This window comes from Equus caballus, chromosome 3 (genome assembly GCF_041296265.1).
Source record: "Equus caballus isolate H_3958 breed thoroughbred chromosome 3, TB-T2T, whole genome shotgun sequence".
In the NCBI taxonomy this organism is placed as follows: domain Eukaryota; kingdom Metazoa; phylum Chordata; class Mammalia; order Perissodactyla; family Equidae; genus Equus; species Equus caballus.
The window spans coordinates 31,305,745-31,322,252 of NC_091686.1; the positions used below are offsets into that span (position 1 = coordinate 31,305,745).

General features: G+C 61.5%; 2 protein-coding genes across 9 annotated transcripts in view; both read left to right on the plus strand.

Annotated features, from left to right (window-relative positions):
- OSGIN1 (oxidative stress induced growth inhibitor 1) overlaps window positions 1–14,013 on the plus strand; it is a 33,682-nt gene extending 19,669 nt beyond the window's left edge. The window contains exons 2-9 of one of the 8 annotated variants that reach the window (XM_023637388.2): window positions 804–902; window positions 2,570–2,696; window positions 3,021–3,266; window positions 7,500–7,604; window positions 8,841–8,977; window positions 9,841–10,032; window positions 10,160–10,326; window positions 12,694–14,013. In XM_023637388.2, the coding sequence (XP_023493156.2) occupies window positions 3,065–3,266; window positions 7,500–7,604; window positions 8,841–8,977; window positions 9,841–10,032; window positions 10,160–10,326; window positions 12,694–13,642 (1,752 nt within the window). In that variant the 5' untranslated portion in view covers window positions 804–902; window positions 2,570–2,696; window positions 3,021–3,064 and the 3' untranslated portion in view covers window positions 13,643–14,013. The remainder of the gene's footprint in view (window positions 1–803; window positions 903–2,569; window positions 2,697–3,020; window positions 3,267–7,499; window positions 7,605–8,840; window positions 8,978–9,840; window positions 10,033–10,159; window positions 10,327–12,693) is intronic. The other 7 variants (XM_070262106.1, XM_070262107.1, XM_070262108.1 and 4 more) reach the window with 7 other exon arrangements.
- Window positions 14,014–15,348: 1,335 nt separating this feature from the next.
- The window catches only part of NECAB2 (N-terminal EF-hand calcium binding protein 2), a 29,668-nt gene continuing 28,508 nt past the window's right edge, over window positions 15,349–16,508 (plus strand). Inside the window, exon 1 of the mRNA XM_023637393.2 lies at window positions 15,349–15,601. Within this exon, the coding sequence (XP_023493161.1) occupies window positions 15,383–15,601 (219 nt within the window). The 5' untranslated portion in view covers window positions 15,349–15,382. The remainder of the gene's footprint in view (window positions 15,602–16,508) is intronic.

Genomic DNA, 16,508 nt, shown 5'->3' on the forward strand with positions numbered 1-16,508 from the left:
ATGTAATCCACATAAGAACTATTAATGAGACATTGTATCTTTTTTTGGGACTAACTCTTTGAAACGTAGTGTGTCTTCTGCACTTAAACCGAATTTGCCAAAGAAAATACAGGCTGCCCAGGTAACTTTGAATTTCAAATTAACCACGAACATTATTTTTGGTATAAGTACATCCCCAACATTGCCTGGGACGCACTTATAGTAAGAGATTACTTCCTGTCCATCTGAGATGCAGTTACCTGCGCACCTGGCTTACTGGCCACCCCGCAGCCCTGCGGACAGCACACCCGGCGCAGGCTCGCGGCTCAGGGGCAGACCTGCCTCTGTTCTCGGGGCGAGGAGACGGGGCGGCTCCAGGGGAGTCGGGGGGCCAAGAGGCGCCGGTCCCCATGTCCCCCCGCTCAGACCTGTCCTACTCCTTTCCTCTCTGCAGCCCCCTCTAACCCTCACCCCTCTGTCTGCCTAGGACATTATCTGTCTTTGTCGTAGTCGAGCTTTCCAGAAGCAGCTCCAAACATTCTATTTCTGATAATCTCTTGGCAGACGACAGGGAAGAAAGTCCACATCTCGCCCACAATTCTCTGTATCAGCAAACTTTCAAAATCCGGAAAAGGGGTCAGGGCCAGCGGGGGCGATGGGGCAGGTCGGGGAGGGTGGACAGGCGAGACCCAGAGATGGGGGCCGGGGGGCCCACCTCCCTCCCAGGCTCTCCCCTGCAGACCCCAAGCCTCAGCCTCGCCCCCCATGGGCTGAGACACTCTCAGTGGGAGTCTCTGACCCTGGGGTGTCTCTCTCTGCCTCAGTTTATCCAAAAACACTGGGAAGTAGCAGACCAGAGCCCTGGGATGGGGAAGCGGAGACAGCGAGGCGGCTGCTGGGGAGAGACGCAGCCTGCACCAGAGGTACGTCTACCGGAAGCCGCACTCCCCGGCTGCCACTGGGCTCCCGGTGTGTTCAAAACTGCTGGCCAGGTCCTGGTGTGTGTGGGTGTAGGCTCAGCGTGTCAGGGAGTGTTGGTAACAAGGCCGTGGCTGGAACAGGGGCCCAGAGAGGTAAGCCACAGGCCCAAGGTGACACAGCACACTGGGAGCAGAGCTAGAAGCCAGCCTGGGGGTGGAGGCCTGGAGCAGTGGGTTTCCCCTGCCCTCTGACCCATGCTAAGTACTGTGTCACATGACCCCAGGGGGCACCACAGCTGAGGATCCCAGGAGGAAAGGGACCCCGGTAAAATGAGGCTCCGAAGGGGCAGTGCCCCCCCCACCCCGAGCGCACCCAGCCCACAGGGCTGAGTCCAGAGGCCAGTTCTTACCCACCGTGTCACATGCAGGGTGCAGCCCAGCCCAGACAGGTCACATGATTTGTGGGGCCCAGTGCAAAATGAAAATGTGGAACCTCTTGTTCAAAAATTATTAATGATTTTAAGGTGTGGACAATAGAACGTTAAGCCAAGGGCAGGGCCCTTCTGAGGGTGGGGTCCTGGGCAAAGGGCGCACACCCAGGAGCTTCCAGGGAGGAGAGGGTGGCAGGTGGGAGGGGCCCAGCTCAGGCTGGCCCTGTGCTGGCCACTGTCCCCAGCTCATCTCCCCAGTCCTTGAGACCCTGGGCCACGGACCCAACTGTGCCAGACCCCTCACTAAGCCCAGAGTCTCTCTTCTCTCCCCAGCTCCTCGGGCTGCCCCCAAACCCTCAGTGCACGCACCCCCAGCCATCACCCCCCTGCTGTACCAGCATCCCGCATGCGCATCCTCAGAGGCATCTTTCCGCAAGAGAGCCTCTGTCCCCAAAACAGTCCTGCAGGCAGACCTGGTCCCCTGTGGCCCCCAGGGCCGGACCAGGAGAGAGACATCACCTCAGGCACCAAATGTCAGGAGCACCAAAGCGCCATCACCAGAGCTCGGAGTGTGTTCATGCAATATTTTTAAAAGTCAAAAGTCCTGCCAAAAATCCAGGATGAAACAAAATAGCAAAGTTTTAAATAAAGATAGCATCATTATTCTGATTCTTCTTTCTGCCTCGGGCTGCAGCCCGGCTCCGCACGGCACTGTTACAGATCCTGGCTTTATTTGAAATTTTAATATTTGGTTGATCCTGGATTTGGGGCATTCATTTTGATTTTTTTTTAATTGCATCAAACTATTATTTTCTTGATCACTGAGTGGTTTTGGTGTCCCCTTACGTTTTGCACACAAGGTGAGTGCCTCACTTGCCACCCACAGGCGCCCCAGCCACAGGGCAGGGTGGGAAGAGAGGAGCTGGGGTGACAGTCACATGAATGCTGAAAATAACAGCTAATATGCACTGAAGTCCAGGGGCCAGATACTCCGCAGCTCCCTCCCTTCCTTCCTCCTTCTTGCACGCCCCCTGTGTGCTGAGCACTATTCTAGACACGGGACAAAGCAGACACAGATACACTTCCCTCCCCACTCGGAACCACATCCTGATTGGGGGAGAGAGACAAGAAAATAATATAATAAGTCAGAATCAGCAAAATGGGAGGTGCGCGGTGCTAAAGAGAAAGAAATAACGAAGAAGAGAAGATAGGAAGCGGGGAGCGGGCTTCCCGTCTTAGGTACCCAAGAACGTCTTGCAAACGCCACACGCACCCAGGACACAGTCTAACACTGAGCCCCTGTTGCTCAAAAGAGGAAACTGAGGCAGCTTGCCCGGGAAGGGGCAGAGCTGAGTTCTCAGCCTGGGTAGGTTGGTGCTTTTTATGGGGGGGGGGAGGGGTGGAGAAGGGGGGAGACGCCCTGTGGGACCTGATGGATGAGGGAGCAGAGATGCTCTCCACTTAAAGGGGCCGCCTCGTATGTACGTTGGGCCAAGCTGTCTCTGCCTCCCTTGGGGGAAAAGGCTGGGTTGGCTCATTCAGGAGCCCTGGTTCCTTTTCCCTGACAGAGCCCCAGCGGGGGGGACTGCGGGGCGGCTGTGCCCTGGGGCCGGCCCAGTGGGGCCCCTTTAAGGCTGGCCCGGGCAGCAGCGTGCAGCGTGACCGCCCTCCCCCCCCCCCCCCCCCACAGGAGGGCAAGTTCATTCATCCAGAGGCCCCTGCTGACTCACGCTTATGAAAGTGATTTTTCTGGCCCCGCCTGCTGCCCGCCTCTTCCCAGCCCGTGAAATACCCTCGCGTCCCCGGCCTGCACAGCCTCTTGGATCCCCACAGGGTACTCGGCATCCCGCTCCCACGGCAGGCACCACGACCCCTGGTCCTCCCAGTGCCCGACCAGGCCAGGCTCACCGGTCTCCTGAGACCCCGTGCCCGGCAGGTGAGTGGCCTGGGCAAGGCCCCAGGAGCGGGAGACGGTAGCACGTCCCGGGCAGGGGTGGCCAGCAGGGTCCCAGAGCCAGGCAGGGGGATCCCCCCAGATGGTCCTGAGTGGCCTGGTGTGATTCTGCCACCACCCCCAGGTTCCTCCTCTGCCTCCCGGCCATGCTCATCTCCAGGTGCCTGGCACCCTCAGCCCCACGGCTGCCCTGCTGCCCACAGTTGGAGCACACCCATGCCCACGTGACACTGCCGTTGGCAGCAAAGAGAGGTGTGGCCGGCCCGGGCAAGCTGCCTGGCATCCGAGGCCACTGGGTCCCGCAGCCAGTTTCTCTCCGGGTGCTTCTCTCCGGGTCCCACCTCTCCTGCTCGGTGGGGCAGAGCCCCCCGGTGCCCTGGCCAGGCCTCTGCCCCAAGGCTCCCAGGGCCTTGGCTTCTCAGAGAAGGCTCGGGGATGCTAAGAAGGAGGGGTGGGACCCAGGGAGTCTGGGCAGCCTTGGAGCTCCTGGGGCCCCAGAAGGGAGGCTCCCGAGGAAGGTGATGCAGCCGGGGGGACGCGTGGCTGAGGGCTCCCCTACCAGTGAGCGCTGACCGCTGGCAGGTAGCACTGTGGTGCACAGGGCGCCTCCACATCCTCACCCGGCCACGGCCTCACGTCACTTTCTTGGTGACATTATCCTCATGCTGTTTTCCTCGGGGGGGACTCACTCACCCTCTGACAGGTGTCAAGGGGCAGGATTTGTGCACACGGGCTCGGGTCTCGGACATTCCAGGGCAAGTCACTGCCTCTCTCCAGACCTCGGTTTCTCCCTCTGTGTAACCGGGATAGGAAAACCCACCTGGGGAGGGGGTGGTCTGAGTCCAGTAAGCGGAGGGCCCCCAGGTGCTCCCTAAATGCAGGGACGCCAGTGTCCCCGGGTCCTAGAACAGTTGCGGGTTTTAGGAACCCCCCCAAGTTCCATGCTATCAACTTCCAAGAAACATCATTTGAAGGCACAATGATTTCTCTTTCTTTTATGCTTATTCGCTTCTGTGGATGTTAACATCACGTGGATGTTAACATTTTTCAGTCGACATTTGCCATCTTCAACTAGAAGGACTCAAACAAAAAGTTAACATCATACATTGGGCCATTCCAGCTCCACAGAACTAAAAAGCATACAAGAAGTGGAAATAGTTAAACTTTCAACTCATCCGTTGTAAATAGACAGTGTGTGTGGTTTCGAGGTTAGGGGAGCGTCAAGCTGCTCAGGACTTTAGATGTCTGTGTCATGGTACAGGAAGTGACCTCTCAGGTCGACCTCTGAGTGGTGACCTCATGGGTGTGGCATCCAGAAGCTTCCAGGAGGGAGCACCGGCCTTGGAGTCTCAAAGCCCCCCACCTCCAGCAAATCGCTTCTGAGTCCTCATCTGTGAACGAGGCTCCCACCAGTGTCTTCCTCACTGGGTGGGGGGGGGAATTCAAAGGGACAGGGACGTGAAGGGCGCGGCCCAGGGTGGGAGCTCTGAGGGAGCCGGAGGCAGCCTGTCACACTCATGTCGGGCATTCTGGGGTGTCCAGGTAGTCTCGGCCCCCAGGGATCAAATTCTAGTCCCACCACACACTGACTCTGTGACCTTGTGGGTGTGGCCTCCCCTCCAGTGCCTCGGTTTCCCTGTCTGTAGAGAGGGCTGCCAGTGCACAGGAGCTAGTGCATGGGGAGCCTTTAGCCCAGGCATCACATACATCCCCATTGCTGTCATTCCTGGGGACAGCGAAGACGAGGCAGGGGGGCCCCGGGCCGTCTGAAGTTACCAGCTGAAGGCGGGGGGGAAGCGCTCTGGGAAGGACAGTCCCACCCCCAGGGCCACCAGGCACACCCAGCGCCGGCGGTTAGTGAGAAACTGTCCCCTGCCAGCTGGGAACGTCAGCACCATGGCCTCCCTCCCCACCACCAGCGCTAGGACAGAGCTGGGGGGTGAGCAGGGATGGACACACATGCTACACTGTCAGCCCAGCCAGGAAGGGCCCCTGGCGGGTGCTGTCACCCTATCACATGGCAGCCGTCACAATGTGCTCAGGGGCACGGAGAAGGCTCTGGAGCAGGCCAGCCTGGGCTGGAATCCTGCTCGGCCTGTGCGAGCTGCACAGGGCTGTGAGAAGCCCGCTGGGCCTCAGTTTCCCCATCTGTAAAGCGGGAGTGATTGGAAGCGTACTTATAATAACCCCGTTAAATGAAGATTAAATTAGAGGATGTGTATAGAGGGTTTCGAACATGGCTGGCACCCAGCCAACTCCGCAGAAGTATGGAGATGTCACTGCCCACTGTTGTTGTGATTATTATTAGTGGTAGCCGTGTCACCCCAAGTCCCCTCCCCAGGCAGACGGCACCGCCCCACAGGGAACCCAGCATGGAGAAGGCCGTGTGTCCCCGATGTCACTTGTTATCTCCTCACGGAGAAGCCGGGGGGCACGGGGCTCACCCAGACGGCAGGGGAGGCTGTCGCGGGCCGGGCCCCAGCTGAGGGGAGGAAGGCTGTTCCCAAGGAACCTGACATGCCACGCCCGCTGTGTGACACGGGAGACATCCTTCATCCTCTGAGCCTCCCTTTCCTCACCTGCCAGACGGAGGTGACGTGGCTCACCTCTCAGGCGCAAGCTCCTCGCAAACTGTAAAGAGCTGTCAGAAGGTCCATTGTCGCTGTGCGAGTGACACCTGCGTCCTCTCGCCAGCCTGTCTGGGTGGTCGTCTCTCGTCCGTCTGCTCAGGACCCGTCCGGCAGTGGACACTGGTGTTTCTGTCGCTCTGCACACGTCACAGGCTGTGTGCTTTGCCTGTTCAAGATTTTCAAAACAACGTGAATTCGTTGCCCACTTTTCCAAAGCAGAGAATTCACATAAAAATCCAGATTTCTGCCTTCTCTGGAAGAATTCTGGAGGCCAGTGACTCTGGGCCCCATCACGGCCGCTCTGGGTGGTCCAGCCCGGTGCCCACCCACCCACTCCTTTACCGTGAGTGTGTGACTCTGTGATGCCCACTGGGTCTCCCCAGGACAGGCCGAGTGGCATGCATGGTGCACACAGACAGCCTTGGCACTGGTTAAGTTGGGTTTGAAGTCAGCTGTGTGACACTGAGCAACCGTGCGCCCCCTCTGAGCCCCAGTTCACACATCTGCCAAGGGGGCTAACTGACGACATTCACTGGAGGTGCTTCCGCGCGGGGTCAGTGTGAGGAGGACAGGAGGAAAACCGTGTCAGATGTCCCTACATAGTAAGTGCTCAATGCCCGCCCATGCCTCGCCCATGCTGTGGATGCTGCCTTATGGTCCTCAGGACAGAGGGCTGCTGGATGGGAGGGAGACCGGGGCCCTGTTGGCGGGGTTTGGGGGACACAGGGAAGGTGGGTCTGGTTTGGGGACGTGGGGGAGGTGGGTCCGGACTCTCCTCCGGCCCCAGCAGCTCTAAGAACTTGGTTTGGGTCCCTGTGAGCGATTTGAGCCTGTGGCCAGCAGGGGGCGCCGGTGCTCCAGAGACGACAGGTTTACAAGCATTTTCCCCAAACCGAGCCCCTCAGGCTTGGGTTTACCGGGCCCACCTGTTCCAGCCCAGCCCACCCCCGCTCAGGCTGCGCGCTCTGCTCTTGTCCCAGGGGCAGACTGGCTGCAGGCAGGCGCTGCACAGACATTACCGCTTGTCCCTCAACATCCCTGCAGGCAAGAGACAATTATTGCTCCCACTTTACAAATGAGTAAACTGGGACCCAGAGAGGTCCAGGGAGGGGCCCACGGTCCCCAGCAGGGAAGCACCTCTCCAGGGCCACGTGATGGCTCCAAAGTCCACGGGGCTCCACTGAAGCCCCGACGGCTGGATTGCAGGGTGGGGGCTATGGCCGTCGCACCGTGCTGGGCAGGGCTCCCCGGGCTGGGCAGACGAGGCCTCGTGGAAGGTGGATGATAAGCTCCGGGCACTGTTACCACCTGTCGATGAGATGGGGAGAGCGAGTGAGGCTCCGAGAGACCAGGCGACCAGGCTGCGCCAGGGGCCCCCCGCATAACTGGGGTCCGGAGAGGGGTCGGGTCGGTTTGCCCTGGAGCGGTGTGAGGAGGGGAGAAGGGGGAGGGAGTGGCATCCTGTTCTGCCTCAGGGAGGACCTTGAACTTCACCCTGAGGGCCGCAGGAGGCCACCCTGTAGCTGGGAGTGACTGCGTGACACCCACGGCTCACCGAGTGGTCCTCCCTCCCCTCTGCCTCCAGGTCGGCTGCCAGCCCCGTGCCCCCCGCCAGCCACAGCCATGAGCAACTGGGGGAAAGACCACCTTGGCACCGGCAGCTCGGAGCCCCTCACGGCGGTCATCATCGGTGAGTGCCACTCAGGGCTGCCCTGAGTCCCTGGGGTCGGAGGTCAGGAGCCCAGGCCGGCCTTCCTTTACAATTGTCGTCCTTAAAAGTGGCCACGGAGTGTTGGCTGTGTGCGCGGCGCTGTGCTTAGCAATTTAGAAACTGTCGTCCCACGTGATCCCTCCAAGGACCCGCGAGGCAGGAACAGAAGCATCTGCCGAGGCGGCCCAGCGAGAGTACGGGGGGACTGACCTTAAGCCTGCGCCCGCGCTAGGCGCCCACGTGAGGGTCCTGGGGTCCTGTCCTTGGGTCCACAAAAGCAGGGGACAGATGGCCCCTCCCTCGAGACAAGCATCAGGCTGAACCACATGAAATGGCCATTCTTGTAAATCAAAAACGGCTGACCAGCATGATTTCATACGGTTCGTCCCCATGCTATCCTGTGCATGGGGAACGTTCTGGACAGCGCAAGCTAAGACGAGGGGAAAGACAGATAAGAATGGAGGCGATGTCACGAGGTTTATTGCCCAAGTGCCACAGGTGAGCGGTGCAATTCGTTCAGACCTGGGGGCAGGTGGCCCCCCAGGTGGCACCCCTCCTGAGCACCCACAGGCCCTGAGCTCAACCCTGAGAGCATGTAGCAATCTGTATTATAATATTTTACTTGCCCATCTGAGCGACTGGACTGTCAGCTCTGGGAGGATGGGACTAGTTCCTAGTGATCTGAGAATGTCGGTCGTGTTGCTGTGTGACCACAGGCAAGTTACTTAACCTCTCTGTGCCCCAGCTTCCTCCAAGTATAAAAGAAAAAAAAAGAGTAGCATGTACCTCACTAAAGTCATCAGGAGAGCTCAGTGGGGACAGCGGATGCCCTTCTGGGCTTCCTAGGGACCTGGTTCAGCAGGAGAGCTGTCAGCTTCTTCTTGTTTGGTTTTATCAAAATCCCTTGACCCCAAGCTTGACCCGTAGCCAGCACTCCATAAACACCAGCAGTGATGACCCCTGCTTCCTCGTTGCTGGAGCGGCACACAGTGGGCACCCAACCATCGCTCGAGACTTTGTTATTGATTGTCATCATGCACAGAGCCCAGCACACGCCAAGGGCTTAATAAATGTATTTTCGTCTTTATGAATGAAAAGCAAATCGATGAATGAGTCAGATCAAGACCAAAGCCCTCGGTGGCGGCGGGGAGGGGGGGGGGGCGGTCTCTTGCACCTAAAAGTGCCGCCCTTTGACCCCGCCCTCTCTCCCCCCAGGCAATGGTCCCTCGGGCATCTGTCTGTCCTACCTGCTCTCCGGCTACACCCCATACGTGAAGCCGGATGCCGTCCACCCGCACCCCCTGCTGCAGAGGAAGCTCGCCGAGGCACCTGGCGTCTCCATCCTGGACCAGGTGGGCCCAGCTCCGTGGGGGGCACCCCCTCCCGGGAGACTCCCCCAGCTCTCCCAGGGCGAAACCCAAAATACCCATTTGTTAGACACCAGACCAATCACGGAACAGGAGAGGCCTGACATCAGCCTCGGAAGTTGTGAGAGACCCCAAGGCAGCAGTGACACCCCAGCTGGCCTCGCCGGCCCTGGACCAGTGTTCTAAACAGGGGACGACTTCGCTCTCCAGGGGCCACTTGGCGACAATGCCGGTTGTCACAGCTGGAGTGGGGGTACTTCCGGCTCAGAGGGTCGAGGCCAGGGATGCTGTTAAATGCCCTACAACATACAGGACAGCGCCCACCGCAAAGAAGGAGCCGGCCCTAATGTCAGCAGGGCCAAAGTTGAGAAACCCCGCCCTCGATATTTGAGTCCCACTGCCCCCTGCCCGAGAGCGCTTCTGAGTCCTGCCTCTGTGCCCCTGCCTCCCAGGAGGCCGCTCGTTGTCCACCTCCCCCTTCAGGCCACAACCATCCTCCGAGGCTCCCACCCACAAGCTGGGGATGAGGAAGTAAGCCGGCATTTTGTCTAGATGGGCATTTTTCAAAATGCCTCCCACAGGACACTAGTTCCTCATTATAATACGCAGAGAAAATGTTCCTACTCCAGTGAGTCTGAGAGACGCTGGGATTGGCAACATTAAACAGGTTAATGACAGCTACAGGCCTTGTCAGAGCCTTTAACGTGCTGCTGGGCATCATCTCCTTCGAGAGGCGGCATTTCCCAAGCTCATCTGACCCCCCTCCACCCCCCGATATTAGGGTGGGAATGCAGGACCAGGGGGCATTTCCCTGGTGGCCCCTCTGACCTGCATCCCCCCAAACCCAGGACCTGAATTACCTGTCCGAAGGCCTCGAAGGCCGGTGCCAAAGCCCCGTGGCCCTGCTCTTTGATGCCCTCCTGCGTCCAGACACTGACTTTGGGGGAGACATGGAGTCCGTCCTCACCTGGAAGCACCAGAAGGAGCGAGCCATCCCCCACGTGGTCCTGGGCCGGAACCTGCCCGGGGGAGCCTGGCACGTGAGTGGGGGCTGGCAGGGGTGCGAGGGATCTGGGCCGAATCTCCATGAAGTCTCTGGGGTTGAGACTCTTCCTCCCCCCCCCCCCCCGCCCTTCCTCTCCCTCTCCCTCCTCCCCTTTCTCTCAGGCCTCCACGCCCCCCAGCCTCGAGTCGGGTGGGGGCCGGCAGAGGCCTGGACCGAAGGACTCCTCTCGCACACAGTCCATCGAAGGCTCCATGGTGACCCTGAGCCGAGGCCAGTGGATGGGGCTCCCAGACCTGCCGGTCAAGGACTGGATGCGCAGGAAGCGAAGGTACGGCACCCCGGAAAGCCCAGGGCGGGGGGCAGGGAAGACCCGGGCCCACCCCCACGTTGAGCCCAGCAACCGGAGGTGAACGGGCTTCGGGGCTCATCTGGGGCACCTTCCTCTTACTCCAGAGGGGAAACTGAGGCTCAGGTAGGGAAAGGACTTGCCTAGGACCACAGGAAGAGTGAGCGGCAGAACGGGGCTCGCCCCAGGACTCCCAGTCCAGTGCTCCCTCCCCCTGCCACACGACCCCAACTTGGCCTCCCCCTAGCATCCCAGCCTCCAAGGATGGGGTGACAGCTGGCCTCTGCCCCCCACGCCCTGCCCCGTGCCTCTGGCCCAGGCTCCCCAGTCCTCTGGCCTCCCTGCCACCCCTCCCGCTATTCTGAGCCAGGCCTGGAACAATCTCTTTCCTTCTACATGAGCAAATAGGATGCACTTCTGTCTTTTGAAAAGCTTTTGCATTAGAAACATAACCACAACACAGACAACAGAGAGGGGAGACAAGTCGCCCCAACCCCCTCTTCTACCTGTCGCTGTCCTGTCTCGGGATCTTTTCTCCTCATCGTGTTTCCTGCTCCATCGTGACCGCCCTGCACGCCTCCCACCACCCTGGGGATGGGGCTGAATCCTTGAACGAACGAATCCCAGTCTCCCTCATCCTGGGCCGCAAGGTGTTAAAGCTGCCCGGTGCCCCAGGGCAGACGATGCCACCAGGGTGGCGTCTGCCCCTGTACTTGAGGCCCTGTTTCCTCTGCCCTCGGGGGCCGTGACAGGGGGCCTGTCACCCCCACCCACCTCAGTGTCCACCTCTCCAGGGTTCACGGTCTGTCTCTTTGACACAGACTTTTCGTCCCTGCAGATTTGGTAGGAAGACATCCCGGCTTGTTAGTGATGTGTTTGCTAACACACAGAGAGGATTTGAGTTACATTTGTGGACATACCCTTTCACATCCTACTCTTAAAATTGGACACGTTGTCATAGCATTGCACGTGGCGGCTACACAGCTCAAAACCATCCTTTACACAGCTGCCTAATATTCGCGAGGGAGGGCCAGCATCTCCACTGACCACCCCCTACCTGTCGGGGCCAAAATGCAGGACAGACGGGTTCCCTGCCCTCGTGGTGTGGACACAGTCCCCAACCACGGCCCAGCCATGGGGCATTCATTCTTGCCAATGTGCATTGTTATAAATAACCTCCTACGTAGCAGCTTCTCAGGACAGCCCTTTAAAACAGTTTTTACTAAAGCAGAGAAAGAGAAACGACAAACCCACAGAAATCAATTCCAAGTTCCAGTTTCAGTAGCAGACTGATGAGTTGGGCAGGCTGGAGTGGCCTTGGGGGGCTGTGGTCTGAGCCCGTGACAACTGGTGGTGTGGGCGTGTCACGCAGGATTCCCATTAACTGAGTTCATCCTTATCAATATGTGCACAGCTGGGGAAAGCCACTGACCTGCGGCCACACAGCTAGACGTAGGGAGGAGCTGAGGGGAGGCAGAGACGTCAGCCACCAGCGCCCTGGTGCAAAGTGGCCCAGAGAGGGTGGTGTGACAATTACAATAATAAAACCCTCCCGCTGTTACTGGGTGAGCAAAGCGCTGTGCTCGGGTTACTTTTTAACCAACTTCTTTACTGAAGCATTGCCCACGTACAGGAAGCACAGAACCCACAGGCTTACAGCGGGTGGAAATTCTCGCAGTGAACACGCCTGCGTCCCAGCCACCAGGGGTCAGGAAGCAGAGGCCCTGTCCCCAGGAGCCTCGTCCTCCCTCCCAGCCACCGCCCCCGCCTCCTCCCCAGAGGTGACCACTTTCTCGACCTCTAACTCCATGGATTCATTTTGCCTCTTTCTCAACTCCATAAAAATGGAATCCTACCATATTTATGTGGAATATCATTTAATCCTTCAAGGCAATAACAGTGGCCGATTCTTACGACTCTTACACGTCACTCGCCAGCCGCCAGGTTCCATCCTCACCTCTGTTTCTAGCATCATCCCATCCTCTGCACAACCACACAAAGTAGGCACCATCACCATCATCCTCCCCACATTGCAAAGGAGGAAACTGAGGCACAGGGAGTTTCAGGCACACAGCCCCTCCACGGCAGAGCCAGGATCTGAACCCGGGCCGTCTAGCTCTGCAGGCCACACTGTGAACCCCACCCTGCTGAGGTACCCTTAGCCCCATTCTACAGAAGAGAAGACTGAGCGGTTAAACCACGTGGCCAAGTCCTACGGCGGGTGGGTGGCACGGCCACTGTCCGCCTCCAGGGCCTGACACCAGCCTGGTCTGCCCCCAGCCCACCTGATGGCCCCCCACACCCCAGCCCACTCTCTGACACTCACCCTCCTGTGTCTTTTCCCCCCAGAGGCCTTCGCAACAGCCGGGCCACGGCGGGGGACATTGCCCACTACTACAGGGATTACGTGATCAAGAAGGGCCTGGGCCCCAACTTCGTGTCGGGTGCCGTGGTCACGGCTGTGGAGTGGGGGATCCCTGAGCCCAGCGGCTCCGGGGCCCAGGACCCCAGCCCCCTCTTCCATGTGAGCGGCTTCCTGACCGCCGAGGACCGGAGTCAGCAGCCCTTCTCCCTGTGCGCCCGCAACGTGGTCCTGGCCACGGGCACGTCCGACAGCCCGGCCCGGCTGGGCCTCCCCGGGGAGGCCCTGCCCTTCGTCCACCATGAGCTCTCGGCCCTGGAGGTGGCCACACGGGCAGGCCTGGTGACCCCGGCCTCGGACCCCGTCCTCATCGTGGGCGCGGGGCTGTCGGCGGCCGACGCAGTCCTCTATGCCCGCCACTACAACATCCCTGTCATCCACGCCTTCCGTCGGCCCGTGGACGACCCCGGCCTGGTGTTCAACCAGCTGCCCAAGATGCTGTACCCCGAGTACCACAAGGTGCACCAGATGATGAGGGAGCAGTCCATCCTGTCCCCCAGCCCCTACGAGGGCTACCGCAGCCTCCCCGAGCACCAGCTGCTGCTCTTCAAGGAGGACCGCCAGGCCGTCTTCCGGGACCCCAAGGGCCTCCAGAAGGTCTTCGGCGTTTCCCTGGTCTTAGTCCTCATCGGCTCCCACCCCAACCTCTCCTTCCTCCCCGGGGCGGGCACTGACCTCGCCGTGGACCCTGACCAGCCACTGAGCGCCAAGAGGAACCCCATCGACGTGGACCCCTTCACCTACCAGAGCACCCAGCAGGAGGGCCTGTACGCCATGGGGCCGCTGGCCGGGGACAACTTTGTGCGCTTTGTACAGGGTGGGGCCCTGGCCGTGGCCAGCTCCCTGATGAGGAAGGAGGCCAGCAAGCCACCCTAGCACCCAGCCTGGGATCCTCACACCCAGGCCCTAAAAAGGAGGGGAGATCGCCAGAGCCCTGTGGACACAGGGCCCATCCCAAGATGCCCCAGTGAGGGAAGGGGGCCTCTCCTGGCAGGAGACAGGAGCGGCCACAAGCCTGTGCAACAGGCCTCGCCAACGAAGAGGAGTGGGGACCCAGGCTGCCCGCACTCAAGCTGGGGCCCAGGGGGAACAGTGGCTGCAGGCCAGGGCAGGCCCAGACCTAGGAGTGGGGCGAAAGCTGCCAGCGGGAGCCGGGATCACCAGGGCCAGCTGAGCACGGAGCCAGGAGGACTCCAGGCCCGGCTCCTTCCAGAATCAGGTCCAAATAAAACCAGCGCCTGCCTCCACTCATGTGTCTGAGGATTCTGTGCTTGGGGAGGGGCCCAGGACCCAGGGCCCTGCTCTGGGAGCTGGGGGGAGGGTGGGCACAGGGCCATGTAGAAGGAAGTCCTTGGTCTGGGGGGTTGGGAGATGCAGGATGGTGTCCCAAGTGGGGGGCAGCCGAGTGGGAGAAGGTGAGAGCACAGCTGTGTAGAGAAGTGGCAGGAGGGTGTGTGTGAGGAATGGGCTGCTGGAGAGCCTTCCACAGCCCTCCTACCCCTCCAGCCTAGTCCCTGCCCCTCTCCCACTCCATCCCAGCACACTGCCTCCTTTCAGTCCCTCACCAGGCTTGTACCTGCCACAGGGCCTTTGCACAGTCTGGTCTCCAGCTGAGGGCACTTTCCCTCCTCTCTCCAACTCCTCCTCTTCTTCCACTCTCTCGGCATAGGGCTCACCTCCTCTAGGAAGCCTCTTCTGACACAGACCCCTCCATGGCCACATGGCCACCAGGGCAAATGGCTTATGGCCCAAGGGGCCACATCTTCATTGCAATTCAGTTGTAATACCTCATTCATTTGGGGAATCATTCCAGTACCTGGCTCCGCCCACTCGGATGTAAGCTCCCGGAGGCCAAGGACCCGGTCGGTTTTGCCCATGATTGGAACCAAGCGTCTAGTGCGGGGCCTAGCACCTAGCGGGGGCTCCCTAACCAACCCTTTGGACCAGTGGCTAGATGGATGGATGATGGTGGACGGAGTGTGACGGGAAGAGGATGTTCTGGGGCAAAGCCCGGTTCTGGGCGTTGTGCAATGGGAGGGGGAGGTCTGAGGGGGCGTGCACGCCCGCGGGAGCAAAGAGTGGGTGTCGGGGGGGAGTGACGGGGAGCCCGCGCGCGTGGGCACGGATCCCGGGAGCGGGAGCCGGCAGAGGGCGCTCCAGGCTCGCCGGACACCCGCGCTCCGGCCCCTGCGGCGGCGCCACGGGTAGGGTGGGGGGAACCTTCGGGAGGGCAGCCCCCAGGGACCCCCCCCCAGCCACAGCCAGACCTCCCCCAACTCCGTGCCTACTGAACAGCCCCCTCCGCGGCCGGCCCGGGGCCCAGCCCCGAGGCCTCATGCCCCTGGGGGCAGCCCCCTGCCGCCGCGCCCGGCCGCGGGGGGTTGGGGGGGGGAGGTGGACACGGGGCACGTGGCTCGGGGTCCGGGCGGAGCGCCCCCCCCGTTCCCCGGAGCCGGCCCGTCCCCCGGTGGCCGCGGCCGTGGGGGCCGAGCGAGGGAGGGCGGGGCGCGCGGGCGGCGGCGCGGGCGGCGCGGGGAGGGGGTCGCGCGGGGGCGGGCCGCGGGCCGGGCGGGGGTCGGCGGGCTTCCGGGCGGTGGCGGCGGCGGGCGCGGCGCGATGTGCGAGCGGGCGGCGCGCCTGTGCAGGGCCGGCGCGCACAGGCTGCTCCGGGAGCCGCCGCCGCAGGGCCGGGCGCTGGGCGGGCTGCTGCGCTGGGTGGGCGCCAGGATGGGCGAGCCCCGGGCGCCGCTGGCCCCCGACGCCCCCGCCGCCGCCGCTGCGGACCCCGGCCCCGGCCCCGCCTCGCCGCGCGGGGGCACCGCCGTCATCCTGGACGTGAGTACGCGCCGGCCGGGACCCGAGCCCCCTCCTCCCCTGGAGACGACCCCGACGCCGCCCTTCCCGGTCCCCGCCGGGACCCGCGTCCCCTCTTCGCTGCGCAGAGGACCCCCGGCCCATCCCGCTCTGCGCCCCAGAGCGCGAGCCCCCAGCCCCTCGCGTCCCGGCCGGTCTCTGTCTCTGGACCAGGACGACCCCTCCTCCCGTCCCCTTCCTCCACTTCTCCGGACCCCCACCTTCCCGGAGCCGGGACCCTGGAGCCCCTCGACCCGGCCCCCACCCCCTACTTCTGTCCTGGCCAAACCCTCATCTTTCCCCCAGCGCCGCACCTCCCCCTTTACCCTCGTCCCTTCCCGGGACGGGAGCCCCCTTTTCCCCTCCACCCGGATCCCTGCTGAGTCGCTACTTTTCTCAGTCCCCCCCCCCACCCCAACCCTAGCTCCGGGGCCACCCTTCTCGTCCTGGCTCTAGACTCGGGAGCCCTGGTCTTCTCATCCCCAAAGACCCTTTCGCTCCGACACCGCCTCCTTGAAAGTGAAGCCCCCTCCCCAGCTGTTCGCCTCCCCTTTCGGTGGAGTTGAACCACCCCCCAGGCACCCTGAACCGGGACCCCCTGGGCTCCCTCCAGCCACCCCACTCCACTCCGAGGCCCCTCTGTCCTCCATTCCCTTCCCACCCTCCCTCTACTCGCCCCCCATCCCCTCTGGGACCCAAACCTGCACCTCACCCTCACCCCCACTCCCCTGGGCCGGAGGGAGATTCTGCAGGGTGGATGGTCGCTGCGTGGGAGACTTCCCCTGTCCTGCTGGGAGGGAGGCGAGGGGCTTCATCCTGGGGTCCCCCCTTCCCCCACAATGAGAGCAGCGCGGTGGGATGGGCATGTCCTGGTGAGGGTTCTGTGTGG